The sequence below is a fragment of the Globicephala melas genome, chromosome 8 (genome assembly GCF_963455315.2).
Source record: "Globicephala melas chromosome 8, mGloMel1.2, whole genome shotgun sequence".
Classification (NCBI taxonomy): Eukaryota; Metazoa; Chordata; class Mammalia; order Artiodactyla; family Delphinidae; genus Globicephala; species Globicephala melas.
In genome coordinates this window covers 94919940-94943784 of record NC_083321.1, presented here as the reverse complement: position 1 = coordinate 94943784, position 23845 = coordinate 94919940, and the positions used below count along the sequence as shown (strand labels likewise).

Genomic DNA, 23845 nt, shown 5'->3' with positions numbered 1-23845 from the left:
GCCAAAGAAGGCAGCATCTGCCCCTGGGACTGGGTTTGTCCAGAGAAGAGTGTCCAGGGCACTCCCAGGAGCCAGGCAGGAAGGCCACCGGGATGCAAGGTGTCCCCAGTTTCCATTTCCAGCGCTGAGCCGGCTCAGCCACCGGGGGTGAAGGCAACAGGGTCTGCGCTTTAGGCCGGGAGTCCTTCAGACCAAGGGCTGGTGGGGCTTGGAGGTCCATCTAGAAGGGAGGGCTGTGTGAGCCTGCGAGCGTGCGTGCCCGGGCGTGCGTGTGGGCGTGTGCCTCTGAGCGTGTCAACGTGCACAGGCGAGCAGGCGAGCGATGTCTGCGTGCTGAGTGTGCAGAAGGGGCCCGCAGCTGTGCTGTGGGCAAATGTGGCCGCCTCCGGGCCGCCTGTGGCAGCACTGAGGAGCCTGTGGGGAGGCAGCTGCGTCCACACCCCTGGGAGGATTCAGTTCCCCTCCACCGCGATGAGGCCCTGCCCACTGGTCTGCGCAGTGCACGGCTGCTGCAGCTGCAGGAGCAGGAGAAGGGCTTCCCAGAGCTTGACCTCAGGCCTTCCCCCCTCCCTGGGCCCGCAGCACTGCACACTGGGAGGTGTAGTTCTCACAGCTTCCCGGCCTAGGCTTCTGGTGCCAGAGCACTGCCTGCCTGCCTGCCTGCGGAAGCAGCAGGCGTTGGTTTGAGAAGCCCGAACATTCTCTTTGACCCCAAACCTCCTCTGGATCCTGGAACCAGCCTAAACCCTAACCCTCGCTCCACCTCCGATCCATCCAAAGCCCCCGTACTAGCCCGCCCACCTCAGTCAGGAGACCCCCGGCCCCAAAGGAATGCGGAGCCTCCACGGCCCCAGGGTCCCAGCCAGCCTGCCATCCCCCAGGGGAGGCTGCAAGCCTTCAGCAATGGGGCTGGGCTGCCCCCTTCGTAAGAGGAAGTGAGGGGAGCCGGCTGGTCCCCCACCAGGAAGCGCAGATGACCCCACGGCCCAGCTCTTCTCTCCCACCAGCTGCGGCTTTGAGGCTCTGCGACTGGCACAAAGACGGGAGCTGCTGGCTGAATGTGACAGCTGGAGGGGTGGAAGGGGAGGGCGCTCCGTTCCACACCAGACAGCCACCTCTGCTTACAAATGAGTTAGGTCCCCACGTGCACTCCTTCTGCACCCTCACTTGGCATCTCCACACAAGTCTGCGTTGCTGGAAGGTCACCTTAACCGGTCTTCTGCCTCTAGGCAGGCTGGCCCTAAAGTAGGCAAAATAACCAGGGTTCCCTTTGGTCCCAAAAATCTCCAGGGAAGAGTAAACATACTTAGGACTCAGGTGGGGAAAAGGTAAACAGAAGGCCCTAGAGAGGAAAGAGACCCAGAGGCTCCCCTCTGAGACATGGCCTTGCCTTTGTAGAATTCATTCACCAAATGTTCTTGAACTCCGGCCACGTGCCAGGCCGTCCAGGGGGCGGGGGCTACATCAATGAGCCAAAGTCCCTGTCCCCGTGGAGGTTACGCTTTAGCACAGGAGGACAGACAACAAAGAGCAGATAAAATACGTTTGAAAAGTTATGTGGTCATTTTGAAGGTGATCAGGAAAAAAGAAAAACAGGGTGAGGGGTTCACAGTGCTGGGGGCGGGAGTTGGTGAGCTGTGATTTTCGATAAGGTAGTCAGGGGAGGCCTTGGCGAGAAGGTGACCCCCGTGAGAAGTTGGAGCCAAGCCCCGAAGGCGTTGAGGCAGTGAGCATGGGACACCATGGGGAGGAGCTTTCCAGGGTGCAGAGCCGCCAGTGCAAAGGCCCTGAGGAAGCTGGGAGTGGAGCGAGCTGGGAGGAAAGCACGAGATGAAGGTAGAGGCACAGATCATGTCGAGCATTTTCAGCTCAGGTTTAACAGGATCTTTGTGGCTGCCCTGCTGAGAAGAGCCTGTACAGGGAAGGAGTGGAATTGGGGAAGCCAGTTAGGCAGCTACTGCAACCATCCAGGTGAGAGATGATAGTGGCTGGGATCAGAGCAGTAGTGATGGAGATGGTGAGAAGAGGTCAGGTTCGAGATTTACTTTGAATTCGAATTTACAGACTAGTTGGGACAGCAGCCACTCTCGTGAAACAGGCAATACAGTAAACTCTACCATACTGTGATTAGTGGGGCCCAAAAAATTCAGTCTAGTCAAGTGAAATGTAGGAGGGATTTACTTCTCCTTGGGTCTCTGTTGCTACTGAAGGCATAAAAGTAAATATAGTTGAACTAATATTGTACACAATGGGAACACACCGAATTGAGTTGGTCCCAAATTATCATGACACTGCCGCTTCCTCAACCCCTCTCCCTGTTCCTGCAGAAGAAAAGAACTTTAGCCGCTTGAAAACTGGCAGAAGGACCAGAGCCAATCATGGTAGATCCTAATTTGCATTTACTGTGGGTTGTTCTATCAGGCCTTACTGTAATATGTCAGTATATGATTAACGAAATGGAGTAAGCTATTGTTTATACCAGAAGGAAAGCTGCAGACCACTGGTATGTAAACATTCTAAAGAGAAAGAGAAGTGTGAGCTGGAGAAGAGAAGGCTGCACAAAGAAGGGAACCGAAGCACTGAAATAGGCAGAAGGAGATGAGGAAGGGCATTCCTGGCAGGGGAAACAGCATGAGCAAAGGTCTGCAGTAAAGAATCGACTTGGGGGCTTCCCTGGTGGCGCAGTGGTTGAGAATCCGCCTGCCGATGCAGGGGACATGGGTTCGAGCCCTGGTCTGGGAAGATCCCACATGCCGCGGAACAACTAGGCCCGTGAGCCACAACTACTGAGCCTGCGCATCTGGAGCCTGTGCTCCGCAACAAGAGAGGCCGCGATAGTGAGAGGCCCGCGCACCGCGATGAAGAGTGGCCCCCGCTCGCCGCAACTAGAGAAAGCCCTCACACAGAAACGGAGACCCAACACAGCCCAAAATAAATAAATAAATTTAAAGGAAAAGAATCTACTTGGACAGCAAGAACGGTGAGTTGGCCAGACCCAAGATCAAGTTGCGTGATGGAAGCTTTGAAGACCAGACTGACGTGGTCCAACAGGCAATGGGGAAGTCATTGCTAGTCTTTTGAGAAAGGGAATGGTAGTGTCTACACAGTGAAAATTAACCTGGTGACTGTGGATGGAGTGACTAAAGGCGGGGCAGAGACGAAATGAAGGTGGGAGATTCACGGATCTGCTGTAAAAGTAAAACCTGGTGTCAAGTGAGAAGCTATTGAACAGGAAGAGCCAACAAGATTCGGGGGCAGATTTTGACCCAGGAGATGGAGAAGGAAGAGTCAAAGGTCAATAAGATTCTAAACTGGAAGAGCAGACAAATGATGGTGGAGCTGTGGTGCTGAATGGAGTGGGTTTGGAGGGAAGACGGTGAACCATGTTGGGAAGGATGGGCCTTGAGTGGGTGGAGAGAATTCCAAGTGAGGTTGTGCTAGATAGAAGAGTGTTCAAAGTGTGTCCCTAAATACTTCTCCTGTGAATGGTCTTTGAGTCAGGAGGCTGGGGTTTGTGTTCCAGTAGGCTGGGAAACTCTTTGTGTTCCTCTTACAGTCCACAGTGTGCATGAGAAGATGAAAGGGCTCCGATGCTCTGTCTCCACAGACATTTCCCGAAGCGTTTGACCCCAGTATTTTTGCCAGCCCTCTGAGCCAATGGCTTGAGGTTCCATGGCCACAGCTTGGGAACTGCTGTCCCAGAGGCCTTTGGAGATAAAGCCCCAGAGTTGGGGGAGAGCTAGCTACCCGAGATGGTTTGGAGAGCCAGCAGGATCAAGGGAACTCATGATACTGAGGCCAGGTCTGTCCCTAGGACAGAAAGCAGAGGGTAAGGTCCAAGGATGGAGCCCCCAGCCAGGCGGCTGGAGCAGAGAGAAGGCCCAGCAGTGCAGTCTGCAGACAGAAGGCTCCAAAAAGAAAGCTGAAGGTCAAGGACTCCTTGTATGTACTGGAAGGCAAAGGAAACATGTCAGAGAGGAAGGGCAAGTTCCTCCACCTGATGCCTTTCTTATTCCGCTGGCCTCTCCAAGTCCTAGTCATCCTTCAAGGCTTGGCCTAAGTCTTCTCTCCTCCAAGAAGCCTTTTCAAACTCCAGGCCGCAGGACTTTCCTGCACTGCACTCCTGAAGCCCTTATCGGCCAGCGCCCTTGATGTCCACATGCTGCTTTGCCTAAGAGTGTCATCTGGTTCCTCAGCTGGGCTGTGAGTTCCTTGTATCCTGTGACTAGCGAAATAGATGCTCGGTACATGTTTGCTGAGTGGATGGGTGGGTGGGTGGATGGAGCGATGATGAGGCAGGTGGCGAGAGGAGAGAGCACACAGGTACGGGGTAAGAACTGAAGAGGGAGCTGGCAGGTTGAACGTACAGAGGTGGCTACGTTCCCGCCAGCTGCCTCTTGGGCATTTCTTGTGGCAACATCTCCCACCTCGCAGGAAGCAACTGTGCAGCCCTTTTCAGGGCGGTAAACAGATGGGACCTGGTGAACCAGGAGAAGACGCTTGAGGTTCAGGGAGGCTGTTCTGGAAGTGGGCGGTGAGGACGAATGTTCACTAAATATTTATTGGGCGGCCCCTCGGTGACCTGCACTGAGGACACAGTGGTGACAGTGGGAAGCTGAGTCCTCAGTTGGTCGTGCTTCTCTCTGCCAAGTCCCGCCCGTGGAGAGGCCCGAGCAGGCGCCTCTGGGTGGCCCCAGCTCAGCCGTGTGACGCAGGCAAGTCGCCCCCCTTCTCCGGCCCCCGTGTTTAATTAGCCCTTCCAGCCCGAACTCGTGGAATGCCCTTCCTCTTCTCTTCTAGAATCCTTGCCCTGCTCCCGCTGCAGACAGCACCCCACAGGCTCACACACCAGACCGGCTCCACCTCTGGGAGGAGGGACTGGTCTCATAGGAGGAACAGGATTCCCACGGAGTGAGTGATGCTGAATCGGGGGGTGAGCTGGCAGAAACAGATTCCCAAAGGCCAGAACATATGCCCAGATTGACCGCCTCCCTTGGCCTGAAGAGAGGAGGGCTGAGAGCAGCCGAGGTCAGCCCTCCAGGCCTGCCCTGGACCTGCCCACCGGCTCCTCCTGTCCAAGGCCAGCTGTGGTCTCCGGTGCCACCCTGTGGTGATGCTGGGAACCGCCTCCCTCAGCCTCACCTGGGGACCCCTTCGGCCTCTGGCCCGACCCCACTGGCAGACAGACACCGGCCCAGCCTTCTCTCCCTGCCCACCCACTTCCTTTCTCTTTTCACCTTTTCTGCCTTTTTGTTTCTGCTCTGTCCTCAGTGTGTACATATTTGTACACACACGTTCATCACATCAGCACGTGTGGGCCGGTCGTGACAACAAGGGTGTATGCCGGCACGCGTGCTCGCTCGTGTGTACTTGTCATCTTTGCTGCTGACGTACTCTCATGCGCCCTTTCTGCACAGCCGTGCTGAGCGTCTTGTGCTCATAGCCCAGCTTGGCTACACCCTGGCCCCCACCCTGCCCTGCAGGGCCAGACTGCAGCCAAGAACCACGGCCCGGCCCGGGCGTCTGGCACTCACGGGGCATCTACGGGGCCAGCACCTCGGAGCAGATGAAATCAGGCGTGGGGCACCCGGTCTGCTCCAGGCTCCGAGTCTCAGAAGCCAAGGTGTGGTGCGGGGGCGCAGTGACGTTTGCACAGGCTTTCGGTGCAAGAGAATCAACGACGCGTCATTGGCTGATGGCCTCGGACAAGTTATTTGACTTCTCTAAGCCCCGTCTCTTCGTGTGCCGGAGGGAAATTAATAGCATACTTACTTCACGGGGTGTCATGGCGGTGACTGGCATCTACTGGACCCTGGGTCGTGGGTGGGCTGGCTCCACATCCAAGGAGAAAGTCAGCATGGGGGCTCTGGGGCTACGAGGCTGTCTCTGCCTCTCCCTGGCCCCAGCTACCCACGCTGCAGCGTGTTGGGCTCCTGGATGGGTGGGGTGCTGGGGGGGGCCTTTGGAACTGGAGCTGGCCTTGGGCCCACTTCTTGGCTTTCCCTCCCCTGCCACCCCTGCTGACTCCCCAGGAGCAGACACTGACAATGTCCCCCTCCGTCTCTCTTCCTCACCCAGAGTTCCCCTACACCCCGTCTCCTCCCGAACACGGGCGTCGCGCCGGGCCGGTGCCCACGGCCATCATTGGGGGCGTGGTGGGGAGCATCATGCTGGTGCTGATTGTGGTCGGCGGGATCGTGGTGGCCCTGCGCCGGCGCCGCCACACCTTCAAAGGCGACTACAGCACCAAGAAGCACGTGTACGGCAATGGCTACAGCAAGGCCGGCATCCCCCAGCACCACCCGCCCATGGCCCAGAACCTGCAGTACCCTGAGGACTCGGACGACGAGAAGAAAGCCGGGCCCCTGGGCGGCAGCAGCTACGAGGAGGAAGAGGAGGAGGAGGAAGGCGGAGGGGGCGAGCGCAAGGCGGGCGGCCCTCACCCCAAATACGACGAGGACGCCAAGCGGCCCTACTTCACGGTGGACGAGGCGGAGGCCCGTCAGGACGGCTGCTACGGGGACCGGACTCTGGGCTACCAGTACGACCCGGAGCAGCTGGACTTGGCGGAAAACATGGTTTCTCAGAACGACGGGTCTTTCATTTCCAAGAAGGAGTGGTACGTGTAGCCCCGTCTGCAGAGCCCCTGCCCCAAGCCCACACCCGCACGCCCCCTGCCCGCCCCCCACCGTCCACTGCCCCAGGAGCTCGGCAGAGACTCACCCAGCTGCTCGGGGTACCTGGGAGCCCAGGGCACACGACCTGGCTTTGTTTTGATTTCCTCCCTGCCCCCCTACCCTCCCCCCTGGTGTGTGTTCACTGTGGCTTCGGTGTTGCTGGTACCTTTCCTCCCCTGACCCCACCTGCCTCCCTCCGCAGGGAGCCCTAGTCCCGTCTTGTGTACCTAGATGTCCCCTCCGGGGTTTGGGGAGACAGCCCTCCCCTGCCCCCAACACTGGAATTTGTCTGTGTCCTCTCTCTGCGAGTGGAGGGCTGAAGGGGCTCCAAGAGGAGAAGCCCCCTGCCGCCGACCCCAGATGCTGCTCCTTTTTCCCTGGGAGAGGGAACCCGGCACCCCCTCCCCCATCCCACCGTGAGCTGGAGTTCGGACCCCGGTCGAGGCAGCCGTTGCGCCCAAGGGGGAGGGGAGGGGGGTGGCTTTTCTGAAGCATCCAGGGTTGTCTTTGTTGTTAAGGGAATCAAGCTGAGGTCCCCACCTGAGGCCTTGGGCAGTGTGTTTACCTGGCAAGGTTAGTTTTACATTTGTTTTCCTCATTGGCCTCCAGGGAGTTAAGGCTGCCCAGCTCTGGTGTGTCCCTCCTCTTTACCCCAGTCTGCTGCCCACATAGCGGGACTCCAGGTAGACTCTGGCCCACACTTCCCATACACTTCTACCAACACGTACGCACACTTACACACACACACACACACACACACACACACACACACACGCCGCTCGTGTCTACCCCTGTGCTCCCCCTGGGGTCACATGCCTTACCCAGGCTGGACACTGCCCAAGGCCCACCTCTCTGCTCCACCTCTCCCCCTTCCTTCCAGCTGAGGATGGGGGCAGCCTTCAGAAGCTTCCAGTGAGAGCTGACACTAGGCCCTTCGGTGCCTCCACCCTAGCGTCTCAGGCTGGCTCTGAACTGCTCCTTATAGCGTGGAAGTTTCTTGAATTTCTCCCTGTCAATCAAGTGCTAGCAATTCTTGATTCTCTTGGGGAGTCAGAGCTGGGATCCCAGAAGGGAATAACCTCCAGGAGCTACAGGTGAAGGAGGATCAATGCAGAGGGCACTGGAGAAGGAAGCCCGCACAGTAGGAGCTCTGCAAACACAGGCTGATAAGACTCTGCAGAGCGCAGGTAGCTCCTGGCCCACAAAGGCCGATGCAGCTGCTCCGGGCCTGCCAGAAGGTGCGAGCGGAGCGGGGAGCCAGGGATCCTGAGTCTGTAGCTCCTGCTCGCCACCCTCCCCGTCCCGCTTCCCGCTTCAGCCATCGCTGGTCTCCATCTGGATGAGGTGGGGAACCCTGGAGAAGCTTTCCCTTTGAGTTGTAGATTCCCTTCCTGAATGGGGCTCTGGGTCCCTGTCAGTCACCGGAGACCGATGGTCTTCCCCAGGATACCATGGAGGAAGGCCCCGCCCAGCCCCTCATTTGCTCCCCCAGCTCCAAGTGCCTCAGTTCCTCCATTTGCCTACCCCATCCCCCCGGCACTCTAGATGGGAAAGACCCTGGGATGGGAGAGGCAGGTTCACGCCTGCCCATGAGGATTCCAGTGAACTCAGCCCAGGGTGCAGGGGCTCTGTGGGATGGCAAGTGTCGGGGGGAGTTAGGCAGACCACTCTGTGCCCCACGGGCACCAACCCACCCTGCCATAGGCTTCCCAAGGGAGGCGCCAGCCTCCCGCCCTACTCCTCCCCTCCCTGGTGCTGCTATGGGACCCTCAGCCAGCTCCATCTCTGCCCTGGCAACCCTGGACCCGCCAGCTGGGTCACGCTTCTCCCCCCAGCCCCCACTGCCCTCGCCCCAGCCCAGACCACCCAGTAGCCACGTAGCAGAAGTCTGAAGCCATGCCAGCCCTGGGGCGGTACTCCCCTCTCTTGGCATTGGGAGTACTGGATGGGGTGGAGTTGGGAGAAACTTCTGGGGTCTTTCTAGCCACAGGGCAGAGGGGGTGGAGGAGCTGGGCTGCATCTCCCAGCATTAGTAGTGTCCCCCCCCCCACCCCAGGGCAGAGGACCTTTTCCATGTTACATCACTACCCCATCCCACCTCACACCACCCTGGCCCCTCTGCTTGGTCCCCTTGCCCCCCAGGCAGGAGGAAATCCCAGGGGCCTGCCTGATAGAGGCATTCTCTGTCCCCTTGAAATCACAAGACTGAAAGGACTCTTCCTCTGTGTCTCCTTTATCTGCACTGCCACCCCCTCTTCCTCCTTATATGATGGACTTAGGAGGCCCCCGGGCCTAGCCAAAGCACTGAGTCCCCCTTAAGACACCTCCAAGCCCTCCCCTCCAGCAAAGCACAAATTGTGGGGTCCACACCAGATGTGTGGGCCACGTAGAAGGCTCCTGCCTCGGCAGGGACCCATCAGCAGCGCGCCCAGCAAGGCAGCTGCTACCCGGGGTCAAGAGTCGGCACGAGGCCGGGGTCGGCACTTGGGCCTGGGGTGACAGGGTTTTCTGTGCCCCAAGTTTGTGGGGCGGTGGGTACTACTGCTGGGCCCATAGCCACAGCCGCTGGCACAGGGAAGGTCTGGCCCAGCAGAGAGACGAGGACGTCTTGCTTCTCCGTGCCCCCAACGTGAGCTGAGCTTCTGCCTTTGCTGGAAATGAAATAAACTTGGTCTGCATCGTGCCAAGGCCTCCCCACTTGTCATCCTGCCTCTTGTTGCCCTCCCAGTCCTTGCCCGCCCCCCACTCCCCAATACCCCTCTTTCCTTAAGATTTTGATATTGTTCTAATGTGTAACAACCCTCTGAGTCCCCTTTGATCAGAAGCATCTGAAGAGCAGCAGCGTGGAATCAGGGAACACAGGCGCGCACGTGCAGCTGCGTCAGGCCTGGCCTGTGCGTGCACAAGGGCGCACAGCCCCCGACAGACCCAAGCACAGGTGCCCCAGCCCCACAGACCTGCCGGGGGCTGGGCTGGTCCTGCTGAAAGCCCTTCAGGAAAAACTGATTTCCCAGCGCTCGGGCCATAAGAGAGACTCACGGGGGCCCTGTTTCCCAGGCACGTGCCCCCATGCCAACCCCCTCCCGCATGCCCGAGTCACTGGTGCAATAATTTTTCTGCCGTCCTCCAAGCAGAGGAATTGGGGATTGTGTCAGGTGGTGTGGGCAGCTCACGTGAGAGGAGGGGAGGGCTGCCAGGCCTCCCAGGGGCCAGACGGAGACCTTCTAGGCCTGACTGCCACCAGGAACCCTCAGGTGGGCCCCACCAGGCCCCAGGCCCACGGGGAGACGTGTCCAGGCCCCTGTGCCGTGGCCCAGGCGGTGAGGGCTTCTGGGACCTCGCTGCTGCAGCCCGATTGTACGGCCAGAGGAGCCTCTGCCCCACCCGTGCTGCTGCTTTTCTGACTCCTGCTGTGAGGAATGGGATTCTTGGCCGGAAACAAACAAACAAAAAAAAAAATGGTTTTCTTTTTTTGTATAAATGGAAACAAAATCCAGGAGAAGCTGCCCCCTCCCCTCCCCCCGGAGTGTGATGCACTACCTTTGCTTCAATTTCTTAGTCACTGTTTTCGTCTTTGGTCCCAGGGACGGCCCAGCAGATTCTCCTGGTTCTAACCCAGGGGGTGTTTGCATCACCCCCTTTTACTTGTATAAAAAAAAAAATGATGGGTTGAAAAATGTACTGAGGAAAAAAAATGTACTTTTTTATAAATAAAGTCTTTAAAACAACCCCGGTTGCTTCGTGTCCCTCGGGAGCTGGGCCCTTCCCCACGGACCTGGGGGCAGGACAGGGTACGCGGGGATGAGCCGGCACCCTAATGCAAGGAAGGCAGCTTCCACCCCGGGCCCCGTTCCCATGGCTCTGGAACACTGACTCGGACCCCGGAGGAGCCCCCTGCCCAGGCCAAAGGAGCCCCAACCCGCCCTCTCGCGGGAGCCCCAAGGGCAAACGTGAGGGTCCTGCCTGAGTCCTCAGCACAGCTCCCGGGCTGCCACTGAACCGCCTTCCACACAAATGGCACCACCGTGGACAGCTGCATCGGGAGGGGTTGGCCGCTCAGACACAAGCAGGGAGCCCTTCAACATGCGGCCTGAGAGGCTGGGGACCGATGGTGCAGAGGGAGTCCCCTGCCCTCCTACCCCAGAGCTCCTACTCAGGCCCCTCCAATTCCCCTCCTCACCCCCCCCCGCCCCCCCACCGTCCTGCTCCTTCCTGCCAAGTCCCCTCCTGTGGCGGTTTGGAAAAGAAAACCGGCAATGTCACACCTGTCGTGTTAGATCCCTGGGGACAGGGCAGAGACGGGAGCTTTATCCTCTCATCTTTTGGGAGGATACTGCCGACTGCATCCCCCACAAGCTCTCAGAGGCCCCGCCCCACCTCCCAGGGGGCTGATTGGAAGGAAGGTCTCCTAGTTCCTCGGTTACCTCGCCCCTCCCCGCTCCAGCACCATGTGCTTCCCATCTTCTGGGCTGGAATGCAGGACAAATCGATCCAGGGGTGGCAGTGGCAGGGGCTTCAGTGACTGCCCCCTCCCAGCCACCCCCAGCAGCATCTCCTTTCACTGAAATCCACACCATACACCCCTGAGAAAAGGGGGTGGGGACGCTGGAAGCCTAGGTGGCTGCCCGGCAGCAAGCACTCCCGCCCATCTGGGGCAAGACCACGCCCTCCATACATAGGACTGGGGCGGGCGGAACTGGCGGGAGCACGAGAAGCCAGCAGCTGTTGGCAGCTGGCTGGGTCCCTCACTGGAAGGTCAAACCCAGCACCTTAGACTGTGTTTGGATGTCGACACTCGAGTGAGATGCAAATTGGTTGTTTAAGCGGTCACTTCCTCAGTTCTCTAGGCTGTCCATTTAAGTTAATTTTTAATTTGCACAGGCAATAAATGCTTAATTACATTATTAATATATTGGAAGAGAGCAATGGACAGAATGTCCTAATTGGCATTTAACTAGAACGTTCCGGCAAATTAGCCAAGACTTTCTCCGGCAGCCGAAGGAGGGCAAGCCAATTAGTCCCAGGCACAGCCCCATCCCCCAAGATACCAGGAGGCCAGGACACACGTAGCTTTCTAGTTGAGCTAGGCTTTGGAAGGACCTTCTGCTAGTTAGGCTACTTCTGCCCAAACTTCAACCCTTGCCCCTGTGCTCCACCCACACCCTCAGCAGAGCAGAGGACAAAACGCTGGATGGCTTGGAGACAGGATCCACCTGAGAGGCCAAGGTCCCCCTGGGGTGTGCCCACCATTGCCTTACCTCGACTGTGGGCCCAGAACTGAGATAGCTGGGCAGCCAAAGCTCCTCTCTGGATACCAAGGAGTCCTCTCTCCCATCCTCCTTACCTTACCCTCTGCAGATGGTTAAGGGAATGAACTTGATGAATTGAGGGATTCATTTATCCACTCATGCATTCCTTCATTTGGCCACCCTGGGTCAGGCACTGTGCGACCCTGTGACAGTCCCACCCAGAGTCCCTGGTCTCAAAGAATTCAGAGCCTCCAGGATCCTAAACCCCAAAACAGTGCCATGCTGGCCATGGACTGAAGCAGAGCTGTGTGTAAAGTGCCGTGGTAGCACAGAACGGGAATGACTAATTTTGTCTGGGAAGGTCTGAAAGGCTTGATAGAAGAGGTGAATTTTCCCCTGGGCCTTGAAGGATGTGTAGAAGTTCCCCAGACCAAAGGTGTGTTAAGAGTATTCCAGGACGACTTGGAATTTAGCATCTTATATTAATTCTTCTAATAAAAGAGATCGTTCTAGTCCAACACACTCGTTCAGCATGTGGAGAACTGGAGCCTAGAAAGAAAACTAAGGTTTGGTAACCAGACCATCAGAACGCATGTGCTGAATACCGTCAAGGACAAGGCCATGTCCTGGGAGCAGCAGGAGGAGGAGGAATCCCGGGGAAGGGGTGGCACCAGCCTGACTCCCTTGGGGGTATACTAGATGCGACCCAAGGCTCAGTACCCCTCCCCCACGGCCCCAGAATAGGACAAACGCCCATGGGGTGTAAACTGGGCTTTTGGGAGCCACACTTGGTGTTGAGTGGAACCATCGGTCAGACAGGGCCCATGGGGAAGACTTCCTGGAAAAGGCGGTGTGATTCGGGTCCCGGTGCTGATGTAGTTTTTTCCCACACCACCGAGCAATCAGCTCAATTCTAACAGTATTTACCTGGAGGTAGCATCCGATCTCACAGTTCAGGGCTCAGTCGCACAAGACTCCTCCCACTTCAGCTGCTAATCACGAGTCCAGGGTGTTACCTGTGCTTCTGACTGGCTGGCTATAAATCAGAGGTCCCCGCGACCCCCTCCCTGCGTTCGATTAATTTACTAGCGCAGCTCACAGAACTCAGGAAACCGGTTTACTCGCTAGATTACTGGTTTAGAGTAAAAGGATCCCACTCAGGAACAGTTAAATGGAAGAGATGCAGGGGGCAAGGTATACGGGAAGGGGCGTGGGGCTTCCATGCCCTCCCAGCACCAACCTGGAAGCTCTCCAAACCTGTCCTTCCGGGGTTTTATGAAGGCTTCCTCACATAGGCATGACCCATTAAATTATTGGCCATTGGTGACTGAACTCAATTTCCAGCCCCTCTCCCCTCCGCAGAGGTCAGGGGTGGGGTCGGAAGCTCCAAACTTGGTTCGTTTGCCTGGCACCCAACCCCCATCCTTAGGTGCTTTCCAAAAGCCAGCTCATTAACATAAACTCAGGCGTGGTGGAAAGGGATGTCCTAAGAATGACAAGACACCTCTCTCACTCTTATTCCTTAGGAAATTCCAAGGGCTTTAGGATTTGCGCCAGGAACAAGACGAAGGCCATATATACACTTCCTGTTAGAAGTCAGAATATCACAGGTGGTATCTGCAATGGTTTTGAGGAATGAGAGGCACATAGGTTGGTGGGAAAATGGAAGAGGAAAGGGCTCTGTGAAAGCTGGAGGAGAACAGCCAGGCCCTGCTCCTAGACCCCCTCTGTCCTCTCCCCACAGCCAGACGCTACTGGGGAGCAACGCTTGGGCTCCAGCTTGGTACTGGCGTATAGGGCCCCCAAACCCTATTTTCTGCCTCGGCTTACAGGCCAGATGGCAGAGCCAGGCCAAATCCCAGTCCCCAACCCCAGCATCAACTCCCAGATGAGAAGCTGCAAGCACTGCCCCCTTCCCTCCCTCCTCTCTGCCAGCCACGCCTTCCCTAGCTGGAGGGCACCCTCGCTGCATTGCCTTGGGCCACATCTAAGCTGGCCCTTCTGGCCAGACTCATCCCAAGCTAGGAAAGGTATAGGAATGGCCTTGCTTGGCTCAGGAACCAGCCCCAGGGCATCATCAACCCACACCGCAGGCTCCATTGAGCCAGGGAACTAAACCCTGGACACACAACCCAAATCACCGGGGGATTTACAAAATCAAATATCCAGGCCCCACCCCCAGGCCAATAGGGTCAGAGCTCTAGGGTTGGGACCCAGACAGCTGTATTTTCAACAAGCTACCCAGGAGGTTCCAGTGTACAGCCAGAGTCAGAGCCGCCGGTGTGGAAGCAGAGGCCGTCCAAGGTGTCAATCATGAGGAAGAGGCACGTCATGAGGTGGGAAACTGGGACTGAGGGGTGGTAGTTAGGTGATTCGGTGAGTTAATACACATAAGAGTTTGGGTACCAAATATGCTCTATATTGTCACCATCATCAATCATCTTCATCATCGCCATCCTCATCCCCTCTGAGATGGGATCCTGGATGACAGTGACTGCAGTGGAGGCCAGTCCCTGGAGGCAAGTAGGGAGCCAGGGTGGACCCGTGATTGTAACACTAACAAAGCAGGTTTTCTGGGTTTAGAACATTCCCCAGCGCTTGGCCTCTGGGCACCTGTGAGAGGGAAAGTGGGATCTTGAGTTCAAAGCTCAGGCAGGCAGTCTCGCAGGCCCGCCCCGAATGCGGATGTCGCTCCTCAGTGACCCCACCTTAGAAGAAGCCAATGGGGTTGATGAAGGACAGTGATAGTACCCTTAGAGTCCAGTTCGGCAGATGAGGGGGGACCCTCGGAGAGAGACAGAGGGAAGGTGGCACACCGGGCCCCGTATGCCCTTTCCTCCTTGCCCAAGGTCTAGCCGAGGGCCCCTCCAGAGCCTTCTCTGAGGAAGGTATTCCATTCCACAGGGAGCAAAGACCTTTGGGGGAATAACTGTCTCACAGACCGGCAGGCTGGGGTGCCCTCAGCCTGAACTCCTCCCACCCACTGTCCTCTCAGTTAGTGGCCTCAGCCTCGAGAGAGCCTCCATGGATGAGAAAAGAGTCAGCAAGTGATAGGACCACACAAGCTGCCTTCCTGCCAGGCTGTAAGCCCCTGGAGGGCTGGGACCCCATCTTATTCGTCCTCAGCACCCAGCCCAGGGTGGACAGAGTGGGTGGTCAGTAAAGGTTGAACCAAACTGAACTCGTCCAAGTGAGAGTCAAGAGATCTTGCAGGTGGCATGGCCCAACCTCCCCGAGGCAGGGCTGTCCTCCAAGCATCCCAGGTGCCTCTGGAGAGGGGCACCGCACTGCCTCTAGAGCTAAGCCCTAGCATCAAAGGGTAACTTCTCCATTCAGACAAAATTTCCCTCCCCTAAGTTTCACCCATTGGTCTAGGTATTTCCCTGAGAAGCTACATGATCTGGCCTTCCTAGGACAGTCCTTCAGGTATTTGGAGATGATTACTCCCGGCCCAACCTCTTTTTCATATGATTCTCCCTCTGCTCTAGTCATCAGGCCACTTAGCAACACATCTGTTAGGAACCCGGACTTAGGAGTCAGGCAAACCTGGGTTCAAGCCTTGGTGGAGTGACTTGTTGTGAGTTGACTCACATCAAAAATCCCAGTTATCTTTGGACTTTTGGTGTTCATAATGTATCTCTGGAGGTTCACTGATTGTAACAAACGTACAACTTTGGTGAGCGATTTTGGTAGTGGTGGCTGTGAATATTTGGGGGCAGGGGGGTATATGGGAAATCTCTGTGTCTTTCAATTTTGCTGTGAACCTAAAACTGCTCTAAGAAAAAAAAGAGCCTTTAAAAACAACCCCATTACTCCAGCTGTTCCTGAAGAAAACCCATTACCAGCTCCCTCCCGTTCTGAGGGCCAGGGAATACATGCTGTTTCCAGGAACTGATCTGACCAGCAGGCGATGGGGGTGGAGGGGTGGGAGACTCTCTGCATGTCCTCCCTGAACCTGGTGTGCTCTCTCTTACTCTGTGACACGGCCAACCCAGCTGACCTCATGGTGATGGTATGGAACACAGAGGGGCTCCGTTGTGGTGGTTAAATTTCCGGATGCATGGGTGGATGGATGGGTGGATGAATAAACCTTTGAGTCTTTTTCACGTGTGCTGCCTCTGAGCAGACCTCTCTCACCTGCACTTGGGCTGCCTATTTTTCTCCCGAATGTGGCGCTTTTCATGTATCTCTGCTCTGTTTTATCTTAATGGCAAAGTCAGCATTTCAGCCTGTTGGGCTCCTTTCAGATGCTGGTTCTATCATCAGTTGAGTTCACACTCGACATCTATTGAAAACCTGGTAAAAGGAAAGAGGCAGGGCCTTAGGGTCCATTGATCTCCATTCAATCCCTAGTCCTACCACTTGTCCGCTGTGTGAACCTTAGGCGAGTTGCTTGCTTTCCCCCAGCTTTATTTCTCAATCCATGTGAACAGACTGCTGGGATGAATAAAGATAGTTAGAGAGGGAGAAAGTTAGTTGTAAAGCAGATAACACCGGTACCTACCACAGAGGGCTGCTGTGGGGATTAAAGGAGAATCATCCCTTTATAAAGCACTTAACACAATGCCTGGAACAGAGTAAGTGCTCGGTTAAGCTAGGATAATATTAGCTCTTACTATTATTTTCCCCACTGTGCAACTGCCCTTAGCAGCAGCAAATTGCAGCACGGAGACAGAACCTGTCATAGAGACGACATCAGGCACTCGGACTCTTGACAAGTCCAAGTAGAATCCCAGCTCTGCGCCTTCCTGGCTGCGGGGTGACCATCCCCTTAGTTCCTTTCTCCCTGATTTGCATCATCCCACGCAAAGACCCACCAGCTAGTGGAAGGGACACAGGCATCAAGGGGCTGCGATGTGCCCCTCAAGGGCACGGCTTTGGTGGGGATTCCGATGCTAGGTCACCGCCGATGGGTGGGGGACTGGGGCCAGCCGTGGGAACAGGAGGTCACAGTTACTCCAGAGCAAAGGCTTCCAGCATGCCCTCCAGAGTTTCATCTTCAGGAATGCCCCAGAGCCTCCTGAGGTGGGAGGCAAGAGGATGGGTCTCAACTTTCCACTGTTTTACTTTCCAGGATTCTGTGTCAGGTTTTAACCCTTTGTTATTTTTAACTTAAAGGAAAGTTGTATTGAGGGATACAAACAGTAAAGTGTCAAACCTTAAGGGAACAGCTCCATATTTTTATAACCATGTTATATGTATACCCTCACGTCATCAGCCCCAGATCGAGTCACGGAGGCTCGCTCAAGCTCGCTCTCAGGCACACACCCCCATTCCGGAACTTCACATAAATGGAATCGTGCAAAGTGCGCACTTACGTGTGTGCCTGGCTTCTTTCACTCAGTACGATGTCTATGAGATGTACCCGTGCAGTGTGCCTCTCCTCGCTGTGTAACGTTCTATCGTGTGAATGTGCCACAATGTAGTCCTCTATTCTGTCATTAGTGAATACGTGCGTGGTTTCCAGTTTGGGGCAATTATGAATAAAGTTGTTGCAAACAGTCTTGTATGTAACTTTGGAGCACTTAACACTCATTTCCGTTTAGAACGGAATTAAGATTGATAGATACAGCCAAACGGTTTTCCAGTTTATGCCCCAGTGTAAGAGGGTTCTGATGCCTCCACTTCCTTGCCCGCACTTGGTATCATCTATCCTTCTAGGTTTAGCCATCTGGCAAGGGCATAGAGGTATCTCGTGATTTAATTTGCATTTCCCTGATGACTAAGGATGTCAACACTTTCATATGACTATCAGAGATTTGGAGTTCTGAAAGGGTCCTAGACTTAAAAAAAAAGTTTTTTTGGAAAATCCATTGTCATGCATTCCCTGGAGGATGGGTTAGTGTCCATCCAGCCACTCTGTGGTCATCTGGGGACAGGTCCCTGTTCTAGGTACCTAGGAGGCCCTGGGGAGGCGGGAACAGGACAGGTAGAGCCAGAGGAGGAGGGAGGATGGTGTGTGCTCTGGAAGAGTCCCAGAGTAGCAGGAAGGAAGGGCCAGCCATTGGCAATCGGGAATTCTGACACAAGACACAAAGCAATGCCCTGTGGCTGAAATGAGCTGTCGAAGTGTCACGATGATGACACTGGGTGGAATTAGCTGGGAAACCTTCATCTGCTCCCCACGATCGATTCCTAAGCAATGCAGTTTTCCTGGAGTTTCACCAAAAAAAGGGCAGGGGACGATGAGCCACACCCAGATGGGCTTTTCGCTGATGATGACAATGGGTTGGCAGGGAAGTGCAGGTGGTCAGGGCTGGACCGAAGGCAGGAGGCAGGTAATGTGCTGGAAAGGTGCCTGGACTGGGAATCAGGAGGCTGAGCTCTGCTTCCTCTCTGCCACGTCTCACCCAGTAACTCTGAGCAAAACCCTTCGCCGCTCTGATTTCATGACTTTCTACGTGTGGAACAAAGAACCGGGGAGATGGGAGCTTGGTGGCCTCTCCTGCGCTACCCCTGGAGACAAAGCGGGGCTGGGGTGAGAGGTCCCCCGCAGCCCTGACAGTGATGAATCACCACGCCCCATTCCATTGCCTCTATCTACTGTAATTGATCCTGAGGCCAGGTGTCTGGGGCGATAGTGAGCAGGGGTAGCTTCCAGAGGAGTCTGGCTTGCTGCAGGAGGGGGAATATGGGGGAGGGTGGGCAGCAGCCCCCTCACCGGTGAGAACACCCCACGCCACCCTCCTCTGCAGAGAAGTGACGGATCTGCTCTACTAGCAGAGCAGAGATCCAAGCCTTTACAAGGGCTGAGCAGAGAAGCGGTCCCCACTGGGAAAGCCACAGTGGGAGTGGGCTCCCCATGTCTCCTCTGAAGCGTACTTAGGGGGTGTCAGCTGCTATGTGTCTCCAGGGTTTTCCTCCGGAGTTCACCCTAGAAAGACTTGGGGTTTCGTTCAATGAAAAGTGTAGGTCCCTTACATGCAGCTCTTTCAGGAGACATCACAGGCTCACAAGGGAACTGGGGCCCGAAGCTGGTTGGTACTGGCCTTCCCGCAGGCTCTGGGTGAGAACGGCACACAGGAACCCCCTGATTGGGAAGACTCACCCTCCAACACCTGCTGCCTCCTTTTAGGTGTTTTCTGCCATCACCTCCCAGCAATCATCCTTTCCCTTCCTGAGCCTGGGTCCTGGGGTGCCCCGCCCTTTGCCCTATCCTTTTGCCCCTACAGCACAACACGTGCAGACCCCAAGCAAGACATCTATCTACCTATTTTAGAATTATAGACCATTAGAGCCAGAGCAACCTCAAAGATCATTTGCCCCAACCCACAAATGGGGAAATCGAGTCCCAGAAGGCTAACAACAGTAAGAATTCCTTACATTTATACAACATTTGGAAATTACACAGTGAATCAAGGGCTTTTACTAATAGCTAAGACTTATAATATCACTCACAAGTGTCAAGCACTGTTCAAATTACTCTATGATATTAAATCCTTACCTCAGACTTAGAATTACTATTACCATCATTACCAGAGAAATGAAGAGAGTTGTCCGAAGTCACAGAGTTTGCTGGGCTTCAAACCCAGGCGGTCTGGCCTCAGAGGCCATGCTCTAACCATTGTACCACCCTTCCCACTGCCTGCAGCCCTCCTGAAGGGCAGAGTCATGTCCTGACAACAGAGTGGGAGAAGAGCCAGGAGAGGGGGCCACACCAGCCTAACTCCTGGGGGGATCCTGGGCCTGACACAAGTTTCAGTACACAAAGAAGCAAGCATCCCAGGCAGGGATTGACTGAGCCTGTGGGAACCACGTTTGGTATCACATGGAGTCATCAGGGGCAGGCGGGGCTCACAGGAAAAGCTTCCTGGAAGAGATGGTATCAGAGATGACTTTGGAAAACGAAAGTGATCTGGAGAAGACGTAGAATACCCATACCCAGCGTGGGGAGGACCTCCAGGTAAATGTTTGCATCGGGAATCAGTTAGACTAGACCAGGCGCTTTGGGTAGCCGGAGGGCACTCGGCACCCCAGGATCCTCACAGCCAGCTGAGGAAGTCAGCAAGGAACCCCATTTAGCTGATGATTAACCCGGGGCTCAGGGATGTTAAATGTCTGGCCCAAAGTCACACAGGTGGCGGGTGGTTGACTCATAACTTGGACCCAGGCCTTCTGACTCCAAGCCAGGTGCTCTTCGCTCCCTACTGAACCTCCCATTGAAAAGAAACAAAATGCCACCGTGGTCACAGCTTTACACCCGCTTATAACTTACGAAATGTGTGGCACACACAGGCCCCTTTGAGGTGGCTCCCCCGGGACCCCGAAGCACGGCCTAGGCGCGCGCAAGCATGGGTGGGCGGGCCCAGTCTGGGAGTCATACAGACCTCGGTTCAGTCACCAGATCTGTCTCTTATCAGCTTGGTGATTTGGGGCAAGTGGGGTAAAATAGGGACAATAAGGCCTACTTCGCGGGCTGCAGTGAGGGGCAGGTGTTACGAGGCCCGTGGCCTGCGCACAGGCAATACCATCCCACACCTCCCCCACCCAGACGCCCACCCCCAATCCAAGTCTGACCTCTTCCAGTGTTCTTCCCAAGAAGGACCCAGAGTCCAGGTGTCCCCTGCTTCTTTTCTTGAGATTGTTTTCCCCTCAACTGGAGAGGGGTGAACAAATGTATTCAAATCTCTCGGGCTTGCCATGGTGCCACTCAGAGAACTTGCCAGAACTAGCTGTTCCTCTCCTCCTCACCTCCCCAGAAGGGTCCAGATCCTGAAGGCCTCCAGATCTGCTGCGTCTTCCGAACCCCTGGCCCCCAGCGACCCCAGGGCATTGGAGCTCATCCCACCCGCCAAGCCCAGCGCACCCCCTCGAAGAACCAGAGCTCCTCCTGCGTGCGGTGCATTCCCCACCTTGGCAAGGCTCAGAGAAGCACCATTGAATTTCACAGCATTTTAACGTAGAATTTCCATATCTAAATCCCCTCGTTTTGAGTACTACTCTCAGTATATGCTTGATTTGAGAGATCTGCCACAAGGAGAGGGGTCCTGCAGAGGACCCCTGCCCAGGATGGACAGACAGCTAAAACATCAACACCCGTGACTCGCAGGGAGACAGACACAGCCCCTCAGCTTCTGGCTCTTTGCTTCCAGAATTCTAGCCTTTTCAGGTCTTCTTCCCCACCCAGCCCCTCCCAGAAGCCTCAAGAGCCCCCAGTTTATCTGGCTAATGTGTCCCTCTAGAGGTGTTTCCACTCTCCCTGCTGAGGCCCCATTAACTCCAGAATCACCTCCAGCCACCTCCTCAGTACCCTGCAAATGTGGTCCAACCCTGGAGGAAGGGGCAGGTAGGGGGGATGGGCGTCCACGAGAGACTGAGTCAGGAAAGAAGCACGGGCGCCCTGAGGGTGGAGCAGCTCTGCCCTGGTGGCTCCACATGTGGGTCCCAGCAAGTGTGGCCTCCACCTCCCTGTGACCTTGGGAGAAGCCACTTCTCTCTTGTCCCTCAGTTTTCTCGTTTGCGAAACAGTGATGTTAATCCTTGCCGTGCCTAATTCCTAGGATTACACCAAAGACTCCAGAACGCCAGCGAAAGCCCTTTTGTAAACCGTGAAGTTCTATGCGGAAGTGAAGGACCATCATTATGCAGTGAGCTGTCAAGGTCATTCCCCACCAAGGAAGCATCAGGGCCCTGCTAGAATACCTCCAGTGACAGACCTCACTTCCTCCCAGGGCTTTCTGCCCAAGCTTTCTGCCAGCAGCACTGACCTTCGGAGATTTCTAGTGAGTCTGTGGCTAGATGGTAAATTACCTTAGAAGAAGTAGGTCCTCCATGAACTTGGCCACCCCTGTATGTTTTTATTTCCTATTCTTCTTATTTTCCTAGTAACACTCCTTTTGGAAATGGCTCAACTTGCCCCAGATAAAATAACATGGAAGAAGTTTATCCTCATAGGCAGTGACTGTTGCAGCAGGAAGTTTAGGCAGTAGGTGGGGGGGTGTGTGGGGACCATTATGGGTCCACAATGAGACCCATGGGACCCCTCCCCAAAAACCAGAGCCTGTTCAGAGGGGGAGCAGCGGGGGAAGAGCCTGAAAGAGCTGGAGATGCAGCCCCTTCCCTGGCCATCCCTCAAACCGTGCAGGGGAAGTCCTGGGCTTTGTGGGTGGTGACGGTCCCCCTGGGCACCCACCAAGACTGGGACGAGTGATGGGTCCCCAAAACAGGGAGCAGGGGCTTGGACGATAGGCTGTCTCCGAGACCCCGGGCAGCGTGCATGTCGGGGCGGGGAAGGGGCCGTCAGTCTGCTGTCCCCTCCTCCCACCCACCACTGGCGCCCTGAACCAGCTCCAGACCATGCCCTGGGGCTAAGCCTGCTCTGGAATCCACCGGCTATCGTAGCCTTCAGCCCAGCCCCCAGACCATGCCTAGGAACCGTCTCAGCTGCCCTGGACCTCACATCCTTCTGCTCCGCGCACAGAGCTGATACCATCACGCCACAGTGGGGCAGGGTCAGACGTGACCCTGTCACTCATGACGTCTCATCCCAACCCCAGGGAGGCAGGCCATGGCTGTAATAGCTCCAACCAGACTAGAAGAGAGAGGAGGCTCCCGCAGGGCCACCCTGACCCCCTGGTCTCTCCCGCTCCGCAAGGGACAGTGGAGGCTCCAACAGTGCAGGAAGTCTCTGTGCTGTGCCCAGCAGCTGAGAGTGGGAAGGGGGCTGGGGAGCCTGCCTGAGACGTCAGGTGACACCGACCCCAGCCCAGTGAGGTTTGGTTTCTGTGAGGACAAAGCCCAGGGCCCCTTGCTCTGTCCAGGCTTCCTACTGCTGGGTGCTGGACCGTGGCTCCCGAGGGCAGCAGTGAGGGGTAATGAAGGAACACCTGCTGGGGCTGGAAGAATCTGGAGCTCACCAGAGGTGGTCAGTCCCTCCCCCACAATCCAGGCAAAGGAGGGAACCAACATTGTGCTTCAATGTCGGAATCGCCGAGAACACCACTGATGTTAGAACACTACTATTGCTGCTGCTACAAGTCATAGAGGCCGCTCTACCCCAGGAGCTCCGTGTGTGTTATCTCACTTATTTCTGCCATTTCTCCACTTTACAGAGGAGAAAACTGAGGCTCAGAGTAGCTAAGGTCACAGCACTAGAAATACTGGAGCATCCAGGCCATTATTTTCCCCACTGCTCTGTGTGCCTTCTCAGATTTGTCCTTCTTTCCCCTTCAAAGCAGCCCTTTGTGAGAGAGGGAGGAAGGAGTTAGGAGCTGACAGATAAGGGGAGAGGGCACCCAGGGGGGCGGGAGGGAGTGCCCAGCCCAGCCCACAGGGTGCATGACAGACAAATGGCTTCCCTGTGCCCCCCGGCCCTCCCCAGCTCGCTGGGCAATAGCCTCGCTCATCTTCCTCCCTCTGAGAGGGCTGGGGCTCAGGGTCCTGCCTGGCAGGGTCCCCAACAGGGAGATAGTCCCTCTCCCCCCAGGAATGTGCGTGAAATCCCAGTAACTCTCTCCAGCTGGGCCCAACTTTGCAGAGGGCTCTGGGAGCAAACCCTGTGGCGAGGAGCGGGCTTCTGGGAAAGTTAGCCTCCCTCATGTTCCTTTTTCCCCTTAATGACAACTCAAGGTGTGATGGGCTGGGTGGGAGGGGCTGGGACCCTGGTGACACTGGGGAGAGCATTCCAGATGGCGGGAATTCTGTGTGCAGAGTGGGAAGTGACCGCCCTCAGCCCTCCCCAAGGATTGTCACAGTCTTTCTCTCTGTGTCACACACACGCAAATGTAAACATACACATACACCCACATACACACGTATACACCCATACACATATACATACAGACACCCATACACACATAGACTCACACACACATACACTCACACACACTTGGATGTCCTAAGGCCCGCACAGGCCTAGACAGGTTGGCTTTGCAGATCGTGACCAGCAAGGGACTAGGGAAAGCTGAGGGCGGGGATGAG

General features: G+C 55.9%; 1 protein-coding gene across 4 annotated transcripts in view; it reads left to right on the top strand.

The window, feature by feature from the left end:
- The window catches only part of NECTIN1 (nectin cell adhesion molecule 1), a 91794-nt gene that overhangs the window by 58631 nt on the left and 9318 nt on the right, over positions 1-23845 (top strand). The window contains exons 7-8 of one of the 4 annotated variants that reach the window (XM_070046207.1): positions 4801-4911; positions 6079-10406. The exons of 1 other annotated variant lie outside the window; for it this stretch is intronic. In XM_070046207.1, coding sequence (XP_069902308.1) covers positions 4801-4911; positions 6079-6629 — 662 coding nt within the window. In that variant the 3' untranslated portion in view covers positions 6630-10406. Of the gene's footprint in view, positions 1-4800; positions 6018-6078; positions 10407-23845 lie in introns of those variants that run through there. 2 more of the 4 variants (XM_030839254.2, XM_070046205.1) reach the window with 2 other exon arrangements.